At 42.5% G+C, this 17,719-nt stretch overlaps 1 protein-coding gene across 2 annotated transcripts in view; it reads right to left on the bottom strand.

Annotated features, from left to right (window-relative positions):
• The window catches only part of ANKRD26 (ankyrin repeat domain containing 26), a 111,982-nt gene that overhangs the window by 12,421 nt on the left and 81,842 nt on the right, over nucleotides 1-17,719 (bottom strand). For both annotated transcript variants that reach the window (XM_062211142.1, XM_062211141.1), the window contains exons 25-32: nucleotides 17,447-17,599; nucleotides 15,122-15,192; nucleotides 14,317-14,410; nucleotides 12,288-12,400; nucleotides 10,901-11,030; nucleotides 7,774-8,064; nucleotides 6,358-6,575; nucleotides 4,243-4,468 (exon numbers count right to left, since the gene is read on the bottom strand). In XM_062211142.1, coding sequence (XP_062067126.1) covers nucleotides 4,243-4,468; nucleotides 6,358-6,575; nucleotides 7,774-8,064; nucleotides 10,901-11,030; nucleotides 12,288-12,400; nucleotides 14,317-14,410; nucleotides 15,122-15,192; nucleotides 17,447-17,599 — 1,296 coding nt within the window. The remainder of the gene's footprint in view (nucleotides 1-4,242; nucleotides 4,469-6,357; nucleotides 6,576-7,773; nucleotides 8,065-10,900; nucleotides 11,031-12,287; nucleotides 12,401-14,316; nucleotides 14,411-15,121; nucleotides 15,193-17,446; nucleotides 17,600-17,719) is intronic.

Here is a 17,719-nt window from a genome sequence, read left to right as displayed (position 1 = left end):
TAATTAGGGAAAACTGGTCTGTAGTTCTCTTTCTCAGTTGCATTCTTTTCAGGTTTAGGAATTAAGGTGATGCTGGCTTCATAGAAGAAAGAGGGAATCCTCCCAAATTCTAATTGTTTTGAATAGTTTGTCTGGTAGAATTCAGCAGTGAAGGCATCTGGTCCTGGGCTTCTTTTTGCTGTGAGGGTCTTTATCACTGATGCAGTTTCCATCTTGGTTATTGGTCTGTTTAGTTTTTCTGTTTCTTCATGGCTCAATTTAGTTAGGTTGTATGTGTTTAGGAATCCATTTATTCTAGGTTTCTCAATTTACTGGCATACAGCTCTTTGTAGTAATTTCTGATGATTCTTTTTATTTCTATGGTGTCTGTTATTACATTTGTTTTTTTAACAGGCAGAGTTAGAGAAAGGTCTTCCTTCCGTTGGTTCACCCCCCAAAATGGCCGCTATTGCCGGCGTGCTGCACCGATCTGAAGCCAGGAGCCAGGTGCTTCCTCCTGGTCTCCCATGCGGGTGCAGGGCCCAAGCACTTGGGCCATCCTCCACTGCACTCCCGGGCCACAGCAGAGAGCTGGCCTGGAAGAGGAGCAACTGGGACAGAATCCGGTGCCCCAACCCGGACTAGAACCTGGGGTGCCAGTGCCGCAGGCAGAGGATTAGCCAAGTGAGCCGTGGTACTGGCTACATATTCGTTTTTCATTTCTGATTTTATGATTTGGGTCTTCTCTCTGCTGTTTTTGGTTAGCTGTGCCAATGGTGTGTCAGTTTTTTATTTTCCCAAAAACCAGCTTTTCATTTTGCTGATCTTATTTTGGTGTTTTTTTTTTTTTTTTTTTTTTTAAGATTTCACTTATTCGCTTGAGAGGTAGAGTTACAGACAGAGGGAGAGACAGAAAGGTCTTCCTTCTATTGGTTCACTCCTCAAAAGTCTGCAATAGCTGGAGCCGTGCTGATCCAAAGCCAGGATCCAGGTGCTGATTAACTCTATTGTTTCCTTGCTTATTTTCTGGCTGGTTGATCTGTCTACTGCTGAAAGTGGGGTACTGAAGTCCTCCATTACTACTGTATTGGAGACTATATGTCCCTTTAGATCCATTAACATTTCTTTTAAATAACCAGCTACCATGTAATTAGGTGCATATACATTGATAATAGTCACATATTCCTGTTGAATTGATTCCTAAATCATTACCTAATGCCTTTGTCTTTTAACAGTTCTTGTGTTAAAGTATTTTGTCTGATATTAGATGGCTACACTAGTTCTTTTTTGGTTTGTGTTAGCATGGGATATCTTTTCCATCCTTTCATTTTCAGTCTGCATGCATCTTTGTTGGTGAGACATGTTTCTTGTAGGCAGCCAATAGATGGGTTTTGTTTTTTCATCCATTCAGCCAGTCTGTGTCTTTTAACTGGATGGTTGAAGCCATTTACATTCAAGGTTAATATTGATAAGTAACGACTTGGCCCTGCTGTTTTTCCATAAACATTCCTATTTTTTACTTAGGATTTCCTTTGTACTTTTACTGGGAGTTTTTATGCCTTCACTTTCTTTTGTAGTGATAAACATGTTTCTGTGTGCAGCAATCATTCTTAAGCATCTTTTATCAGGCTGGATGGGTAGTGACAAATTCTTTCAATTTGTTTGTTATGGAAGGTCTTTATTTCACCTTCATTCATAAATGAGAGCTTTGCAGGGTACAGTATTCTGGGTGACAGCCTTTTTTTTTTTTTCTTAAGACTTGGACTATATCTCACCATTCTCTCCTAGCCTGTAGAGTTTCTGATGAGAAGTCCACTGTGAGTCTAGTTGGAGATCCTCTGAAAGTAAACTGGCATTTCTCTTGTGCACATTTTAGAATCTTTATGTTTTTTTTTTTTTTTTTGACAGGCAGAGTGGACAGTGAGAGAGAGAGACAGAGAGAAAGGTCTTCCTTTGCCGTTGGTTCACCCTCTAATGGCCGCCGCGGTAGCGCGCTGCGGCCGGTGCACCGCGCTGTTCCGATGGCAGGAGCCAGGTGCTTATCCTGGTCTCCCATGGGGTGCAGAGCCCAAACACTTGGGCCATCCTCCACTGCACTCCCTGGCCACAGCAGAGAGCTGGCCTGGAAGAGGGGCAACTGGGACAGGATCGGTGCCCCAACCGGGACTAGAATCCGGTGTGCCGGCGCCGCAAGGCGGAGGATTAGCCTGTTGAGCCACGGCGCCGGCCTAGAATCTTTATGTTTTATCATGGAGAGTTTGACTCCAATGTATCATGGTAAGATCTTTTCTGATCAGGTGTATTAGGAGTTCTATGTGCTTCCTGTACTTAGATGTACCTTTCTTTCCCCAAATTAGGGACATTTTCTGTAATTATTTCAATGAAAAGGCATTCTAATCCATTCTTTCTTTCCATACTTTCAGAAACTCCTAGAAGCTGTATGTTGGGTCATTTGATAGTATCCCATAAATCTGACACTGTTTCTTAGTTTTCTAATTTCTTTTTTTGGTCTATGAAATTTCCAGAGATATCTTTTTTTTTTTAACTTTTATTTAGTAAATATAAATTTCCAAAGTATAGTTTATGGATTACAATGGCTTCCCCCCCTCCCATAACTTCCCTCCCACTTGCATCCCTCCCATCTCCCACTCCCTCTCCCATTCCATTCACATCAAGCTTCATTTTCAATTATCTTTATATACCAGAGATTTGTCTTCTAACGTGGGTATTCCTTATTCTGCCTCACTGAGTCTGTTCTTAAGGCTTCCTGCTGTATTTTCATTTGTCCCTACTGAATTCCTTAATTCTAATATTTCGTTTGAATTAAAATCTTAATCTCATGGGAAAAATTTTCATTTATGTCACGTACTGATTTCTTTAGTTCATGAATTTGCTTCTGATTACTTCTAAGTAATCCTGGGATCAATTCTTTGCTGAAATGCCAGAAACAGAATTCAGTCTCTTCATTTTCACGTTCTAGTATTTATGCCCCTAAAAGAACACAACACTTAATGTTGTTTTCCTTATTGTTTCTTGAATTGTGTTTATTATTAGGCATCTTTGGTGATACTTATTTTTTCCTGTGATGCCGTTTATCTTTAGACTATGCCTCTGTGGCTTAGTGGAGTGTCAGCTCTTTCAGTGAATTCCTAGAGGCGTGTGCTGGCTGTGGTCAGGGAGGGTCTGTTCAGTGCTCCAGGGTGAGAGGAGTGTCGAAGGTGACACCCAAGTTAGGTGTGGAAAATTTTTTTTTTAATCAGACGGGAGGTTTGTTGGCATATTCTCACACTTACCTCCTCTCAAAGGAGACCAATTTCTGGGTGCTTGCCCCAGTGAGTACAATATTCAGCCGTGCCTGCCACAGGAACCACACAAGGGATCTATGCAGTTCTCAGTGTGAACACGGATCCTGCAGCAATGATCCTCACCAGGGAATCAAGGAGCCGCTGACAGTGACTGCCCAAAGTCCCAGCCACACCCTGCTCCCTCCCATGCAGCCAGTGTTGTCACAGTCTAGTGCACATGGCTCTCACAGGAATGAGCTCCCAGCCCCCTGTCAATCCTCCCATCCAGACTGAGACGTCACTTCTCAGCTGGGTGCAAGGACACTAGCTGGTGCAGCTATTATGTATGTCCAAAGTGGCACCTGCCCTGTCTTGGCTAGTACAGGACACTGGTGCCAGGTGGTCAAGGACAGAGAAATGTGCCCCCCTTTTCTCCCTCTGGGTTCTACCTACACTGTCCCCCACAGGGCTGTAAGCTGGACTCATGCCAGGCTCTTCCTACAGCTTTACTGCCAGTGGCTTGGGCCGCTGCAGTCTGGTGTCACCTCACTCCAAAGCTGGTGCTGAGGCGCTCGGCTGCTGGGGTCCCAAGTTGTGCGTATCCACACCCTCCACGCAGGTCCACAGTGTCCCTCTAATTTATGTGGAGTTTCCTCTGCCATTTTCTCCCCAACTCTTCCTGAGATTGCCCTCTCGCCATCTTTTTTTTTTTTTTTTTAACTATCTTCCCCTAGATTAGAGCAGTAAGCTCCCTCCTATTCCACCGCCTTGACTCTCGAGTCTCTGTAACTGTCAAATCTTTTTTTAAAAATTTATTTATTTGAAAGGCAGAGTTAGGCAGTGAGACAATGATAGTAATGTCCTTACCCTGTATAAGTCATTGTAACTCAGTCATTTACCAAGTTAAAAATAAGAAAGATATATATATATATATATATATATATAAAATTTAAAGCCCAAAGGAAAAAGAGAATCTGACCTTGGTCAAATAGTCATCCATGCTGTTAGTTGACGGCTGTGGTCTTGAGGTAGGAATCGGGAAGTTTTCTTTGGGAATAAGGCTGCCACTGAGCACTAGACTAGTATTGAGATTTCCAACGCAAGGAGCCTCCAGGACCGGCCTCCCGGTGAGGGTGCTGAGGAAAGTTCTCTGCTGCTTCTCCAGGAGGAGTTCGGTATGGATCTCTGCCAGCCTCTCGTTAGTCCTGAGAAGGTGCACAAGTGAGACGTTTCCGTTCTCTTTAAAGGATTACTTAAAGGACTCTTTTTTTTTTTTTTTTGACAGGCAGAGTGGATAGTGAGAGAGAGAGAGAGAGAGAGAAAGGTCTTCCTTTTTGCCGTTGGTTCACCCTGTAATGGCCACTGCGGCCAGCGCATCGCGCTGATCCAAAGCCAGGAGCCGGGTGCTTCTCCTGGTCTCCCATGGGGTGCAGGGCCCAAGGACTTGGGCCATCCTCCACTGCACTCCCTGGCCACAGCAGAGAGCTGGCCTGGAAGAGGGGCAACCGGGATAGAATCCGGTGCCCCAACCTGGACTAGAACTCGGTGTGCTGGCGCCGCAAGGCGGAGGATTAGCCTGTTAAGCAACGGCACTGGCCCAGGACTCTCATTTTTTAAAATGTTGCCAGAGTACATGGAATTTCCCATTAAACAGAGCTTTAACACTAAACACATGTCAGAGCACTCCCACTGTACACAATTATAGGTTTTCAATGAATTCTAGAGTAGTACATATAGCTTTAGGGAGATTCTTCATTAACAAGTAATTCCTGGGCCCAGCATTGTGGCACAGAATGGTAAGGCACCACGGGCATTCCATATGGGCACCAGTTAGAGGCCTGGTAGAAGCTCCACTTCGAGTCCTGCTAATGGCCTAGGAAGAAAGAGCAGCTGAAGATGGCTAAAGTAGGGATCCTGAGACTCAGAGGAAGCTCCTGGTTTTGGCCTGGCCTAGGCCTGGCTGTTGCAGCCATATGGGGGGTGAAGCAGTGAATGGAAGACTTCTCTCTGCCTCTCTGTTTCTCCCTTTCAAATAAATAATGAATAAATCTTTAAACATAAATAAAAAAGGATAGAATACTTTTGTGTCATGAACCAACTTAGGAATTTAAAAACCTATCCCTCAAGATGTTTTTTCAGCTTTACTTTCTTTTTGAAGAATTATTTTTATTTTAATTGAAAGATTTACAGAGAGAAGTAGAGCCAGAGAGAGAAGTCTTCCCTTCTGCTGGTATACTCTTCAAATGACTGCAATGGCCAGAGCTGAGCTGATCCGAAGCCAGGAGCTTCTTCTAGGTCTCCCATGTGTGCAGAGGGGCCCAAGAACTTGGACCATCTTCTACTGCTTTCCCAGGCTATAGTGCAGATCTGGATGGGAAGTGGAGCAGCCAGGACTTGAACTGGCACCCACATGGGATGCCGGCACTGCAGGCCACAGCGCCTGGTCCCCAGCTTTACTTTCGTTAGCACTGCATGCTTCACCCGTTACCTGGGGGAAACTAGGAAGCATTTGCCATGCTGCAATCATTCAGAGCAACAACTTCTAGGGGAGAATGAGAGGGCTGAGCTGGTGATGAGAAGGAACTAGAGCAGCTGGAAAGGCAATGAACTCAGACCCTGGGTACCATGGCATCACAGGTGGAACCTGCCCTTGTCTTCACCTTGATCCCCAGGATGACCAAGGTTTTGTCTTATTTTTAACTCCTCTGTGTATCACACTTCTCTTCATCTCTGTGTTAATCTTTGCTATTACATGAGTGGAAAAACTAGAGAGTGCCTTGAGACAAACTAGCCTTTACAGTGAGAACACCAAGGATCACAGTCAAGGAATGCTAATTTGCTCAGTGCCAGACTGTGACAAAAGCAGTAGCACAATGGGGTTACATTGTAATCTTCCCTAAGTTACTCACTTTTATATAAATTGCCCTGGACTAAAATTTTAATGGTAAGTTCATTTACCAACGTTTTCCAAAATTATATTGTCTAGCCACCTTTCGTTTCCTGCCACACTCATGAACTTGTCTCACAGAAGTTATGCGTTAGAGCCACATTAATGAGTTTAATTAGTTTTCTATGATTCTGCATTTTGACTTACTTGTTTAGTTCTGTTGACAATGATTTTCTAACTTGTAATTCTTCTAGATAGAATTGCTTATATTTTTCCAATTCTGTTTTATTGGAATCTTCTTGAGCAGTTCTCAATTTGGAGAGTTCAGATTCCAGATCTTTAATTCGGAGTTCCATCTGACTCCTTATGGAAGCACTGTTACTGTCTCTTAACTGTTCTAAGTTTTCTTGAGATGCTGCTTGTGCCTAAAGGAAATGAAATAGACATTTTAAAAATAATTACAACCTGGAGAGTTAGTATATATGTAATGTTTCCTTTAGTTTTAAGTGACTCAGCACTGTTGGAAATGAAAATTTAAAAATATTTATCTTAAACATCCACTGAATTAAATCTCAATTACAATAAAACAGAATCTTATGTTAATACTCATATAAGTGATCATTCAAAGATTTGTAGAATCAATTTAAAATATTTAAAATTGAATGACCAGCACCCTAGAACAATTCAGGATGGAATAATTTTTTAATTGTCTTTAGATTTATTTATTTGAAAAGGCAAGGCTACAGGGAGGCAGAGGCAGAGAGAGGTCTTCCATCTACTGGTTCACTCCCCAAATGGCCACAACTGTAGAAACTGGCTGATCCAAAGCCAGGAGCTTCTTCCAGGTCTCCATCTTGGGTGCAGGGGCCCAAGCACTTGGACCATCTTCCACTGCTTTCCCAGGCTATAGCAGAGAGCTGGATCAGAAGTGGAGCAGCGGGGACTTGAACCGGTGCCCATATGGGATGCTGGCATTGCAGGCAGTGGCTTTATCCACTACGCCACAGCGCCGGCCCCCAGGATGGCATAATTTCTAAGACATATTCTTTTCTTTTCCTTCTAACAGTATTTTTTTTTGACAAGCAGAGTTAGTGAGAGAGAGAGATACAGAGAGAAAGGTCTTCTTTTGCCGTTGGTTCACTCTCCAATGGCCGCCGTGGCCAGCGCGCTGCGGCCGGCGCATCGTGCTGATCCATAGCCAGGAGCCAGGTGCTTCTCCTGGTCTCCCAGGCGGGTGCAGGACCCAAGGACTTGGGCCATCCTCCACTGCACTCCCGGGCCACAGCAGAGAGCTGGCCTGGAAGAGGGGCAATCGGGACAGAATCCGGCGCCCCAACCGGGACTAGAACCTGGTGTGCCACAGGTGAAGGATTAGCCTAGTGAGCCACGGCACTGGCCCCTTCTAACAGTATTTTTATGCCAAGTAGACTTAATAATGAAAGATCAGCTTAGTTATAATGAAAGAAGCAGATATGCAAAGGGAGAAGCAGATGCCACTTTGCTTCTAGAATCTAGAAAACAAACTGCTCTAAGAGAAACAGAGGAAACATACAATATCCTCACATATAGGTCAACTATGAGTTGCACTAAATGGAATGAAAGCATAATACATATTAAACTAACCTGTAAGAAGAGATTGACTTCTTTTAATTTGTCGACTATCTCCTGTCTTGCTCTTTCTTCAACCTCTCGTTTATACTGTTCTACTTGACCACGGTCTACCATATTCATTTCCATAAGACTTCTGAGGTTGATGACTTCTTGCTCCAATTTCTTTTTATTCCTCTCTAGCTTTTCACATTTCTTTTGTTGTGCTTTCATAGACAACATCTGTTGTTTAAGAACTTGATTGGTCGTGTCCAGATGTAGACATTTTGAAGATGCAGTTTCTAGTTTAGCTCTGAGATCATCAATCTGAATAAAATAACATGGTTTGGTAATGAAGGGAGTAGGCTGAGAATAGTCTAACAAAAAGCCAGTAACAAATTTTGAAATAAATTCAGTTGCAATAAAATATTACTGTATTGTAGTAGATTCTTAATCTTTATTTTCATCACCTTTGCCATTTATCACTTTCACTTGGCTGCAGGCTTTTATTTTTGTCACTTTCATGTCTTTCCTCCTTAAGATAGCTCTAAATCACACTTTGAGAGATTCTTTTCCTGCTTTCCCCCCATCCTCACTGTTTTATTTATTTATTTTTTGGACAGAGTGGACAGTGAGAGAGAGAGAGAGAGACAGAGAGAAAGGTCTTCCTTTTGCCATTGGTTCACCCTCCAATGGCCGGTGCGCTGCGACCAGCACCGCGCTGATCCGATGACAGGAGCCAGGTGCTTCTCCTGGTCTCCCAAGCACTTGGGCCATCCTCTACTGCACTCCCGGGTCACAGCAGAGAGCTGGCCTGGAAGCGGGGCCATTGGGACAGAAACGGTGCCCTGACCGGGACTAGAACCTGGTGTGTCGGCACCGCAAGGCGGAGGATTAGCCTATTGAGCCGCGGCGCCGGCCCTCACTGTTTTATTTTTAAAGATTTATTTTATTTTACTTGAAAGGCAGAGTTATAGAGAGAGGAATCTGTGGTGGCGGGGAAGACGCAGTAAGAGGAGAGTGCATGTGTGTGCAAGCGTTTCACGTACTGATTCACTCCCCAGGTGGCTGCAATGGCTAAGGCTGGGCCAGGCTGAAGCCAGGAGCCGGGAACTCCGTGTGGGTCTTCCACATGGGTGTGGAAGGGACCCAAGTACTTGGGCCATCTTCCCCTGCTTTCCCAGGTGCATTAGCAAGCTGGATGAGAAGTGAAGCAGCCGGGACATAAGCCAGTTGTCATATGGCATGCTGACATCACAGGTGGTGTGGCTTAACCACTGCACCACACTATCAGCCCCTCAAAATTTTTTTAAAATTGCGAATGTGGGTTTTTTTTAAAGATTTATTTACTTGAGAGGCAGAGTTAGAGACAGAGAAAGAAGTCTTCCATCTGTTGGTTCACTCCCCAAACAGCTGCCATGGCCAGAGCTGGGCCAATCAAAAGCCAGGACCTAGGAGCTTCTTCTAGATCTTCCATGTGGGTGCAGGGACTCAAGCACTTGGACCGCCATCAACAGCAGGGAGGCGGATTCAAAGTGGAGAAGCTGGGAGTTGAACTGGCACCTGTATGCGATGCCAGTGCTGCAGATGGAAGCTTAGCCTACTACGCCACAGCTCAGACCCCACCCTGCTTAGCTTCTGAGATCAGAAGAGATGGGGCAGATTCAGAGTGGTATGGCCGTAGACGACTGGTTTTTCTAATGACATGAACCCTAAAAAAATTCACAGGAGACTTGAGCGTTTTTTAAAAGACGTAGTTGCGAGAGCACTGCTGGCTAGCCTGCGTTCTAGTCCCGGTCAGGGCACCGATCCTGTCCCGGTTGCCCCTCTTCCAGGCCAGCTCTCTGCTGTGGCCAGGGAGTGCAGTGGAGGATGGCCCAAGTCCTTGGGCCCTGCACCCCATGGGAGACCAGGAGAAGCACCTGGCTCCTGCCATCGGATCAGCGCGGTGCGCCGGCCGCAGCGCGCCTACCGCGGCGGCCATTGGAGGGTGAACCAACGGCAAAAAGGAAGCCCTTTCTCTCTCTCTCTCTCACTGTCCACTCTGCCTGTCAAAAAAAAAAAAAAAAAAAAAAAGACAGAGATGGGCAAGACTGAAGAGAGGCTTTTGGACCTTGGAAGTTCTCCAGGAAGGGCACAGGTTGAGAAACTATTCAGCCAGAAACCCAGGTCATTTCTTATGAAAAGGTAAGGTCAAAGAGTGAGAAAACCCAGGTAAGGGCTGGCGCTGTGGCATAGTAGGCTAAGATTGCCTGCGGCGCAGGCATCTCCTTTGGGTGCCAGTTCATGTCCTGGCTACTTCTCTTTTGATTCACCGGGAGGACAGTGGAAGAGAACTCAAATGCTTGGGCCCCTGTACTCACGTGAGAGACCTGGAAGAAACTCCTGGCTTTGGACTGGCCCAGTTCCAGCTATTGTGGCCGTTTGGGGAAGGAACCAGCAGATCAGAAACTTTTCTCTCTGTAACTCTGCCTCTCGAGTAATTAGTAAAAAAAGAAAACTCAGAAAAGACTGTTCAGACTACTTGCCCTGGGGACCCAAGTTGTGGGGGAGCTTGGGCTATAAGGAAGCCTAGGTATTCTGGAATAGGTGTTCAGCTGCCTGCACAATTAAGGTTCCAGCCAGTCGCCCACATCAACAATCAGATATTTCAGTGCACAAATCTGCAGGCCATTAGGAGTCCTATCCTGACATACTGCTTGGCCTCAGATCTTCGGCCTGGTTTTTTTTTTTTGGACAGGCAGAGTGGACAGTGAGAGAGAGAGAGAGACAGAAAGGTCTTCCTTTGCCGTTGGTTCACCCTCCAATGGCCGGTGCACCGCGCTGATCCGATGGCAGGAGCCAGGTGCTTCTCCTGGTCTCCCATGGGGTGCAGGGCCCAAGCACTTGGGCCATCCTCCACTGCCTTCCTGGGCCACAGCAGAGAGCTGGCCTGGAAGAGGGGCAACCGGGACAGGACCGGCGCCCCGACCGGGACTAGAACCCGGTGTGCCGGCGCCGCATAGTGGAAGATTAGCCTGTTGAGCCGCGGCACTGGCCCGGCCTGGTTTTAAGACCTAAGACAACCAACAATATGTCCTTTTTATAGAAGATCACAGAACATTTTTCACTGCTCAAAGCTTTGAGAAACTTATATTTCCCCAAATTAAGGATTAAGAATTACCTTATATTTTAGCATATTATTCTCAATAGCCATTTCAAGCTGACTCATTTTTAAATCTCCATGGGAATGAAACTCCCCATTTTCATATTCACTTAACTTCGTTTTTGTCATTGTTAAGAGTTTCTTAAATCTGCAGGGGTGTACACAGTAGGGTATAAGTTAAAGATTTTAAGAGTAAACATTTAATAATTTTTTAAACAGATATTTTTGTTCTGGCACATAAAAGAAATCCATAAATTATCTTCATTTGTTTCAATCTATCATTAAAAGCATTTGAACATAATTCTAATCTTAGGTAAATAATATAGAAAAAGTCCTTTTGACATATTGTAGACAGAATTAATGTTTAAAATATAGTTATTATAAATCATGAATATTCAATTTGGTATATTAAAACATTAACCTGTTTTTAATATTAGCTGACCCAGACACCAGTATCCAAAGTAATGAAGAAATGCATGCTTATGGATGGTTTTCAACAGACAGAAAAACAAATGTGGTATCTGTTGAGCCCAGTCTACAAGAAGATAGTACACACGAAACATCAAGATCATCCAGAGTAGAAAAAGGGACAAGAGAGAACATCTGTGAAGTCTGAACGGAGTAAACAGATCTAGAAGAAAGGAACTCAGAAGACACAGGTAAGAGAGCTGGAGATCTCTGCTAGTGCCATCTTACACTAGGAAGGATGGGGAAACATGTGGAACAGCATAAATGACAAATATTGATTGGAACCTGTACAAACAAGGACTAGAAGCACTTAGAAAAGCTGTCATGCTAGGGACATGGGAAACTTTCCTTTTGTAAATCTGATGATTTCATTCTTCAAATTGTACACATACTTTTGTATGTACAAGATTTATGTGTGTATGTATATATAGAAACAAGTTTAATGTGTACACCTCAGTTTCACATGAGAGATATCTGGAAAGTGAGTTTGTCTGAATAACATGTTTTATGGCTAAAAAAATAAGCTAATTTATGATAATTTTTATTTTGTTAATGATACTGATTTTCCTATATTTGCATATTTGAATGCTGAAGGGAAGGACAATACCAAAAGAAGGAAATATAACCAAAGAGCAAAACCATCTTGAGAAGTAGAAATTCAAGGGAGATGACAAAAAGAACAGCTGACATTTGTCAAAGGCATTGTTATTGTTTTTGAAATCATTAAATAGGAGCTTTTTGAATTTTGGAATTCCAAATTTTGAATTCCAAAATTCAAAAAGCTCTCAGATGGTGCTGCAAATTTGTGAAATAAATTTTAATACAGTGATTTGATCTGAAAATGCAGATGAAAACGACTCTGTATTTAGGCTTTCATAAAATAATCATAGTTAAATCAACTGAAGAATGGGTAAAATCTGAAATACTGAAATCTTACTCAGTTATCTCTTTTTCTAATTCACCATTTTTCTTCATTTCTTCACCCAAATTATATTCCAGAGATTGTTTTAACTCGGTGAGTTCCTTTAATTGTTCCTTTTCATCCTTAGACTGTGAAAAAAAATTTTAAGAATTTTTAAAACCTAAAGACTCATTTTTAAAAGTATTGCTTTTCAAGAGTTCATCAGTGCAGTTAATAAAGCTGATGCCAAGCAGAACTGAAAAATAAGTTTTCAGAAAACCACTCAAATTGGTTTGCACTTTTATCATCTTTTCTGGAATTTAAATTGCCCAAATTGACTTGTTAAGGAGAGGTTTTTGTTCATCAAACACTAAGTGTTAGCTCCTTATCAGACTGAAGGAGGAGCTAAACATAAACACTGTGTCCCTGTAAGGACTCTTCTATGGGCTTCAACCTTTCATTTCTCTTTAAACAAGGCTTAACTCTTCTCCATGAAATACAATACATAACTTGCCTCATTCTTGTGATTTTCTATTATCTTGTTTCTCTCATTCAAGTGACTAATATTCTTTAATGCAAAGAGGCATCCATAGATCTAATTGTTGTGTTTTTTTTGTCAGATTGTCCTTTTTTACACTAAATTCCAATACAAAAATCCTGAGGGTCACCCAGGACCCTTTGAGTCCTTACCCTGCTTAACAGCTCACAGTGACCACTCCCCCAACCCCTACTGCTCCTCTAACCCTGTTTCACTTTTAATTGCACAAACCCCTGCATTTTGTCCTGTCCGTTTCTATAGCTTGTAAAACCCAAGGCTTCAGCCCAAGTTACCTATCTATAGTCATACACTTCATCTCTTCAGGAGGCTGTTTACACGTTCATCTGGTTCCCTTCCCATGGACAATGTGCTCAAGCACACCAAACCCTTGTTTGGTATGGATTAACTGCTTGACAGCTAATCTTACACATTTTACGTTGATGCTTATGGGTGTTGTTCTGAGTGCAGTGCTGTTTTCTAATCTTGGGAAGCACCCTCACTCTTGAGATGGTCACCGCATACTCTGTCCTGCTTTTCTCTTATGTGGAGAAACTTGACAGAGGTCAGATCATTACTTTCTGCTTTCTTCTGGAGACACGACCTGAGGGAAGTCTTTCTCTGAGGTCCTTTCGGATGCACATTCAGCTCCCATTTGGGAACAGGAGTCAGTCTGAGCTTCCTCTGCTTCCCAACATTAGAAGTAATGCGTTCTCGGCCGGCGCCGCGGCTCACTAGGCTAATCCTCCGCCTTGCGGCGCCGGCACACCGGGTTCTAGTCCCGGTCGGGGCACCGATCCTGTCCTGGTTGCCCCTCTTCCAGGCCAGCTCTCTGCTGTGGCTAGGGAGTGCAGTGGAGGATGGCCCAAGTGCTTGGGCCCTGCACCCCATGGGAGACCAGGAGAAGCACCTGGCTCCTGCCATCGGAACAGCGCGGTGCGCCGGCCGCAGCGCGCTACCGCGGCGGCCATTGGAGGGTGAACCAACGGCAAAAGGAAGACCTTTCTCTCTGTCTCTCTCTCTCACTGTCCACTCTGCCTGTCAAAAAAAAAAAAAAAAAAGAAGTAATGCGTTCTCAAAATCGCAATGGCGGGCTTAGATAACAGGAGAAATTCAGACATGTAGATGAAGCTGTTATCAAATTTCTTGGCATTTTAAAAGATATGTAAATATTCGGAGGGACTCAGACGTTGGATACAAATGCCCATGGCAGCATTATTCATCGTGGCCAAAGGTGAAAGTAACCCAAGAATCTACAGATGGATGAATGGATGAACAAAATGTAACATACACAAAATACTGTGTGTAGACTACCATAACCTTTTAAATTATCTTACTACCAAAATCATAATTTTATGAATTCATTCAAGAGGCCTTGCCCTAGTAGTAGCAAGAACATAACATTTTTATGAAATGAATACAGCAGATATTTTCATCAATGAGACTTTTCATATTACCTAAAATATCCCTACACATTACCACTAGAGAATCAAAAATTTTAGCGTGACAGAAATGAAGAGATTGACTTACCAAACTAGGACATAACAGACTTTTCTGAAGATGTTCAATTTTGCCTGCTTGTTTTTTGACTGTAACTTTTAACTCAGAATTTTCACTTTCAAGCCTAAAATGTAAATTTTAAAGTAATTATTCTCACATCAATTTAAACAAATACCATATAATTTCCAAATGAACATCTGATGGTGTAATTATATAAATTCCTTAAAAAGGTGCTTTTTATTTTTTGAACTTTAATGTACGTTAAAATGTTATCTTGGGGCTGACACTGTGGCACACTGGGCTAAGCTGCTGCCTGTGTTCCCACTGGCATCCCATATGAGTGCTGGCTTGAGTCCCAGCTGTCCCACTTCTGCTCTAATGTGCCTGGAAAGGCAGCGGAGGATGGCCCAAGTGGCCAGGCCACTGCCACTCACACAGGAGACACTGCTGGAGTTCCAGGCTCCTGGCCCAGCCCTGGCCATTGTGGACATTTGCAGAGGAACCAGTGGATGGAAGATCTCGGACTCTTTCTCAGTAACTCTGCCTTTCAATAAATAAAGAATAAGTTTTAAAAAATTACCAACAAAATTTAAAAACCTAGGGAGAAAAATTTTGAGAAGTATGATTTGACAGATGTTTTCTAGCTGTGGTCTGTAGATAATGGGCAAAATTTAAGGATAATATAAAAAAGATACATCTCAAAATATACTAAAATGGAAACATTTCCCTGGCTTCACATAGATGTATTTATTAGCATAACTGATATAATTTTCAAACTCCACTGCTTGCTTGCTTTATAAATACTCAGGTTATTTTGTGTGACTTTAAATTGTACTTTTGCAGGTGATCTTGCATCTTCTCGGCGTCTCGTACAAGCTCTGTGTTTCGGTCCTGTGCTTCTTGCAACTAAAAGAATAAAAAAAAAACTTTACTAATAATCTGGTACAGTTTGGCTTATTACCTGTTTTTGTAACTGTCTTACAGGAACAAAGCTCCGCCTCTTCATCTGCATATTGTTCCTGGCTACTGTTGTGCTAGAACTGCAGAGTTGAATTGTTGCAACAGGATCTCCTGGCCTACGACCTAAAATAATTCCATCTAGCCTTAAAGGTTACTGATCCCTGCTCTCAGATGAAAACATACTAGTTTTATTTTTAAATTATACTTTATCAAGTACTCCACTGGTCAAATGGGAAAGATGGAAATTACCTTGTGTATGGTAAGTAGTTATTGTTGTAATGCAAGAATTACCACCTCAACAATCTGAACTATTTGTAGGTATGGATTACCACAGCTATCGCAGAGACTGTAAACATTAACATGACGCTCTAGATGATAACCAGCTGTTCCTTGGAACAGTTTGAGAGGCAGTAATCCACACAGAAGCCAGAATATTGGGTCTGAATTCCAGCTCCACAGTTACCAGCTGTGTGGTGTTCAGCAAATTAACTTTATCTGTGTCAGTTTCTTCTTCTCTAAAATGAAATTAATCACAGTAGTCACCTCCCTAGAATGCTGGGAAGATTAAATCAGGCGATGCACCTAAAGCTCTTAGAAGAGCGCATGGCTCATAATGAGCTGTATTTTCTATTAGCATTATTGAATTCGTGTTCTACATTTTGATATTTCAGTCAGGATTGTGACTGTCCCAGATCTCTGACTTGGAACTTTCTGCTTCTCCATCTACAGAATTTCCTACAGATTTAATATTCTCACCTAGGCTAACAAGTCTCAAATTTATGACTCATGGCAGCACCTCCCTGGGTTTTAGACTTGTTCTTGCATTGGTTACCTATCTGCAACTTCATGACCAAAGCAGAAGTTTTTCTATCCCAAAATCCATTCTATCCCCAAATCTTCCTTGTCTAATTAAATGGCACCACCAGTCTCCAGTTGTTTAGGCTGAGAATATAAGGGTTATTCTTGATTCTTCTTGTTCCCTTTTACCTACATCCAGTGGGTATGTTCTGCGGTTCACCTCTAAAGTGTTTCACACAGCCAGCCAGTCCCTGTCACCTCCATGGCTGCAGCCCTAATCCAAGTAGCCGTTCCTTCTCCTTGACTTCGATGATACGTTCCCACTCGTCAGCCTGCCTCAACTCTCATCCCCATATGGTCCATATTCACAAAAGAGTCTGAGTGATCTAATGTGAAATTCGGAGCATTAGCTCTGTGGCTGACAATTCTGCCATGGCTAAAAATAACTCTCCCCAAAAAGAAAAAAATCTAGTGGCACAATCTAGACAAATTTCCACAATTCTCAATTTTGGATGCATATTCTACTTTTTTTTTTTTTTTTTAACCAGGCAAAGTTAGAGAGAGAGAGAGTTACAGACAGAGACAGACAGAGGGAAAGGTCTTCCTTCCATTGGTTCACTCCCTTAATGGCTGCTACGGCGGGTGCTGTGCTGATCCAAAGCCAGGAGCCAGGTGCTTCCTCCTGTCCCATGGGGGTGCAGGGCCCAAGCACTTGGGCCATCCTCCTCTGCCCTCCCGGGACACAGCAGAGAGCTGGACTGGAAGAAGAGCAACCGGGACTAGAACCCCGGGGTGCTGGCGTCGCAGGCGGAGGATTAGCCTAGTGAGCCACAGCGCCAGCCCCATATTCTACTCTTGATCTAAATAATTCTATCCTTTTAAGGTATCTCTAAAATGAAAGGGAAAGGAAAGAAATGCCTAACTTTCCAAATAGACTGTCATTTAACTGAAAACATCTGCATTTTGGAGCACAATATAATGGCCTTGTTGTACAACTTATTCTGAAATATATGAAATATATACGTACATATATATATAGATGATCTACTTACAGAAGGTAAAAAATAAGAATGTTCTGAAACATCCCTTTAATGTTATCCTCTAATTGCATCACTATATATAGAGATGTAGAAAGGTTTTTTAAAAATACTGTTTAACAGAAAACAAGTCGGCTTACATGAGGATTTAGGTATAATTCTCAATTTCCTATAGGTATTTTTAAAAAGAATGTAATTATAAGAAAAAATAGAAAAAGAGTTTGAGACATAAGTACACTGTAAAGATAATAAAACTGTACTAAATTATAATGAAAATATAAAAGAAAGCTGTGTACTGCATCCAGTATTTTAATTTATTAAACCAGCTATAGAATACACATTATCACATTAAATTTCATACGTACTTGATTGCTGACTTTGTCTAATTTCTTCTTTAAGTTCTGTGTCTCATCTTCTAAATTAATCCGATAATGTGTTATAACTTCCAGCGAAGCCTCTGACATAGATTGTTTCTTTAAAGTATCAGCCAGTTCTTGTTGAAGTTGTCTTACAACTACCTGATAAGACATTTGTTACTGATGTTACAAGTTGCCTTAATATTATATTAATATTCTAAGATGTATACAAATGCTCCCAGACATGACAGTTTGCTTTATGATAATTTTACTTCATGATGG

Source organism: Lepus europaeus, chromosome 14 (assembly GCF_033115175.1).
Source record: "Lepus europaeus isolate LE1 chromosome 14, mLepTim1.pri, whole genome shotgun sequence".
In the NCBI taxonomy this organism is placed as follows: Eukaryota; Metazoa; Chordata; class Mammalia; order Lagomorpha; family Leporidae; genus Lepus; species Lepus europaeus.
The sequence above is the reverse complement of the archived record's forward strand: the minus strand, read 5'-3'. Positions and strand labels throughout refer to the sequence as shown.